The sequence below is a fragment of the Protobothrops mucrosquamatus genome, unplaced genomic scaffold, assembly GCF_001527695.2.
Source record: "Protobothrops mucrosquamatus isolate PMUCROS unplaced genomic scaffold, P.Mucros_1.0 scaffold1217, whole genome shotgun sequence".
Classification (NCBI taxonomy): domain Eukaryota; kingdom Metazoa; phylum Chordata; class Lepidosauria; order Squamata; family Viperidae; genus Protobothrops; species Protobothrops mucrosquamatus.
In genome coordinates this window covers 437,298-441,052 of record NW_015387425.1, presented here as the reverse complement: position 1 = coordinate 441,052, position 3,755 = coordinate 437,298, and the positions used below count along the sequence as shown (strand labels likewise).

At 42.2% G+C, this 3,755-nt stretch overlaps 1 protein-coding gene across 1 annotated transcript in view; it reads left to right on the top strand.

Annotated features, from left to right (window-relative positions):
- Positions 1 to 775: 775 nt before the first annotated feature.
- LOC107291890 (ubiquitin carboxyl-terminal hydrolase 22) overlaps positions 776 to 3,755 on the top strand; it is a gene marked incomplete at its 5' end in the record, with an annotated part of 12,768 nt that continues 9,788 nt past the window's right edge. Inside the window, 2 exon segments of the mRNA XM_015820930.1 lie at positions 776 to 923; positions 2,872 to 2,977. Of these exon segments, the coding sequence (XP_015676416.1) occupies positions 776 to 923; positions 2,872 to 2,977 (254 nt within the window).

Below are 3,755 nucleotides of genomic sequence, written 5' to 3'. Positions count from 1 at the left end.
TGTCAAGCCAACAAAACTCCTCCTGGATGTATAATACGACGTGTGTAAAAATCTGTAACTTAGGAAGGATGCTGCCTACCCTAAATTCTGGATAACGTATTGGTCCGATACACATCTACAAAGTTTGGATTTGATTTATAGTAAACATACATTTCAGAGAGCCAGTTTGATCTAGTGGTTAAGGCACCAGGTTAGAAACCAGGAGAAAGGGGACTGGAGGCTAAAACATACACAGAACGGCTGCTGGAATTGGGTCTGTCTAGTTTAATGAAGAGAAGGACGAGGGGGGACATGATAGCAGTGTTCCAGTATCTCAGGGGCTGCCCCAAAGAAGAGGGAGTCAAGCTGTTCTCCAAAGCGCCTAAAGGCAGGACAAGAAGCAACGGATGGAAACTCATCAAGGAGAGAAGCAGCCTAGAACTAAGGAGGAACTTCCTGACAGTCAGAACAATTAACCAGTGGAACAACCTGCCTCCAGAAGCGGTGAATGCTCCAACACTGGAAGTTTTTAAGAAGAGACTGTCAGCCCAACCCACCTCACAGGGTTTTTGTAGGGGGAAACAGGAAGAGGAAAGACTATGATATATATTTGCTCTCTTGAGTTATTTCTATAAAAAAAAGCAAAGGCAGGGTAAAACAACACTCAGGGAAGAATTCTAGTCTTTCCACCAAGACGTTTTATGCATTTGCTGCTTTGGGGAAAGGAGGATAGCTGACCCTTTTCTTTTCTTTCCCGTCCTCCCCTCCGCCCCCGCCCCTTCCCTCCTGGGCGCAGTTCTACTCTGGGCACCGATCCCCTCACATTCCATATAGGTTATTGCACCTGGTATGGACGCACGCACGACATTTAGCAGGGTACGAGCAGCAGGACGCACACGAGTTCCTCATTGCTGCACTGGATGTGCTACATCGACACTGCAAAGGTGAGGCCCTTCCCTCTGGTTACCGAAATTTTCGGCTCCGTTGCGGTCGCTACCTGTACGGCTTTTGTAACTCCCAAATAAACAGGTTTACTCCTCTGAGTTAGCAGGATCCCCTCCCAGAAGTCATGCTTCTAATGCCCTGGCTTGCAACTGCTCCATCCTTGGGAATTCCATTTCAGCCCAATTATGCTTAGTTTATTTTTATTTTATTTTATTTGCTGCTGTTGCTGCTGTGTGGCATGTTGACAGGTGCAAGGAGGTGGTAATTCCATTTTGCCAGATGTCACCGGAAGCCCAGTGAGTGGGTCAGCCCTCCCCGTGTTGCTGTGAACAAGCTTACAACAACAGCCTTTCGAGACCCACCCCCCCCTCCTCATTGAGCCTAATTGACTTGGGTAATTGAACAGGGAGCAAGCCTTATTCTCCTGTGGGTGCAAATGATGGTCTATTAAGAGTATCCAGCAGGGATGTTACCTGCAGCCCAGTGAAAATGGGAAAGAAGCCATTTGCTAGTTTTTAGGAGCAGATGACCAAAAAAAGAGAGGAAGAAATGCTTTTTTACACGCAAGGATTAAATCTTTGACTTTTTTTTTTTAAAAAAAAAAAGATTCTTTGTTTTCCTTTTGGTATGGAACTTTCTCCAAAAATGACACAGTCTTGTAACTTTTCATGACTTCATAAAAAGAAACAGGAAAGACTGTTACTTATTTTTTTTTTTTTTGTCAGTAGTGATTTAATAATGTATCTTTCACTTGGCCAGAAAGTTTAAATCCCAATCCTTAAGACAGTTGCTCCATAATGGATTTGCTAAGGTGGTGCCATATTTAATCTCAGAATCCCAAGTCAGATTCGTGCCACGTTGACATTGGAAATTTTTTAGTTTATTTCCATTCATCTCCCTGAGTTTTGTTAATGGTTGAGTGTTCTAGTCACGGTTAAGAAAATTCCCATGAAGTATAAACTTTTTTTAAAAAAATAAATAAATTTAGTCTTGCTTCTAGGATAACATTTTCAGTCATGTGGGAAGAGCTACGTTATGTGTCAAAATTATTAAATGCCGAACATTTGTGAATGCTGCCTTTTCTACCTTACTTGGCTTTTAGTGATTTAGCTAGATAGTGTGAATAAATGACAGGTGAAATTTTCTTAAGAGCTCATTTTTACTTGGAAAGACCTACATGTATTACTCAACCCCTCAAAGCCCGGTTAAATCATCATTGCCACTTAACTGCCATAGCAGGGCTACCGCTTCTGGAAGCAGAGCGAAACCAGCCAATTTTCCACTTAATAATAATAATATATTACCATGCCTATGACATGAAGTCTCTCATACCTTATTTTGGATCTACTTTCTTGGTTCGATCATCCAAGCACAACTTGAAGCAATAAAATAGAAGCAGCGTTTTTCATAGCTCTCATTCCTGATGTACTTCTGTATTCTTATAACGTTATTTCTGTAGGTACACCACAAAAATTAAGTTTTAGGTCTACAGGTAGTCCTTGACTTATGACCACCTTGGGTTTCCACTGCTAAGCAAGGCTGTCATTAATGACTGTTTCTAAGGAGACCCAGTTTTATGACTTTTCTTGCCAGTTTTAAGTGAATCACTGCAGTTGTTAATTTAGTAACAGAGCTGTTAAGTGGATCTGTCTTCCCCATTGTCAGAGGGTCACAAAAGCTGACCCCGTGACCCCAGGCCCCTGCAATTGTTATAAATACTTGCCACTTGCCAAGTCTCCAAATTTTGATAATGTGACCAGCAATTGTTGGGAAACAGTCCTGAGTCCCCCTTTTTTTTCTAGTGCCATTGCAACTTGGAATGGTTACTAAACGAAGGATTGTAAATCAAGGATTACCTGTGTATAAAGAGCGTAGTTCTCTCTGCAGAGGTACATGCAAATCTTCAGAGGGCTTGCAAACCAATTCTGCTTATTTCCTTTGCTTCAGGTGACGATAATGGGAAGAAAGCCAGCAATCCCAACCACTGTAACTGTATCATAGACCAAATCTTCACAGGTGGACTACAGTCTGATGTCACGTGTCAGGTCTGCCAGTGAGTATGAGGAGCAAGTCTTTTCAAAAACCGACAGCCCCTTGAGAGTAAGATGGTGATATCTTCCCGATGTCTAGAGAGAAAGAGCTGAGGCAGGAAACCTCAGGGAGAACCCGACGCAAGGGCAGAATAAAAGAAAGAAAAGAGTTAATTCCATCGTGTGAGCGGTGCTATTTGAGAGGAAGAGCAGTAAGAAGGAGACGTGGGTGACCTTTCCAATAAACTAATCTACTGCTTTTAAACCTGCTCTTGAGTTAAGGCACCTTTTTTTTTTCTTCTTCTGTTGAAGACGTGATGGCGGTCTTTTTCAGCCACATATAAAAAAAAAAAACATCACCAGGAATTTAAAACCAGCTTTTGCTTGATTATGAAGCCAAGTGGGCAGCCAATGTGCTTTTTTTAAACGGGGACCTGAGCTGCCAGAATTTTGCACTGTTAAGTTATATGGACTCTTCGTTAACTCCCCTTGCTGGTTTATATCTGACGGCCGATATTTTGTCCGTGCCCTATCGTCCTGCTCTTGTTGCCTATTTCTAAGGCCCCCATTAAAGAAATTTAAAACCTTCTTCGTTGGAAATCTGTTTTGCAAGCAACCCCTAGGGGTGAAGTGCCATTTTTTTCCCCTTCCCCTTCTGCACATTCATTTTGGAAGTGGAAGAGTTGACAGGAGAACGTTTTTTCCTCTCAGCGTTTAACTCTTGTGAACGTACTATTTTGTAAAGGAATATTACACCCTTTTCTGGATCTGTTGATTTGCAGGAATGCCCCCTTAATATTG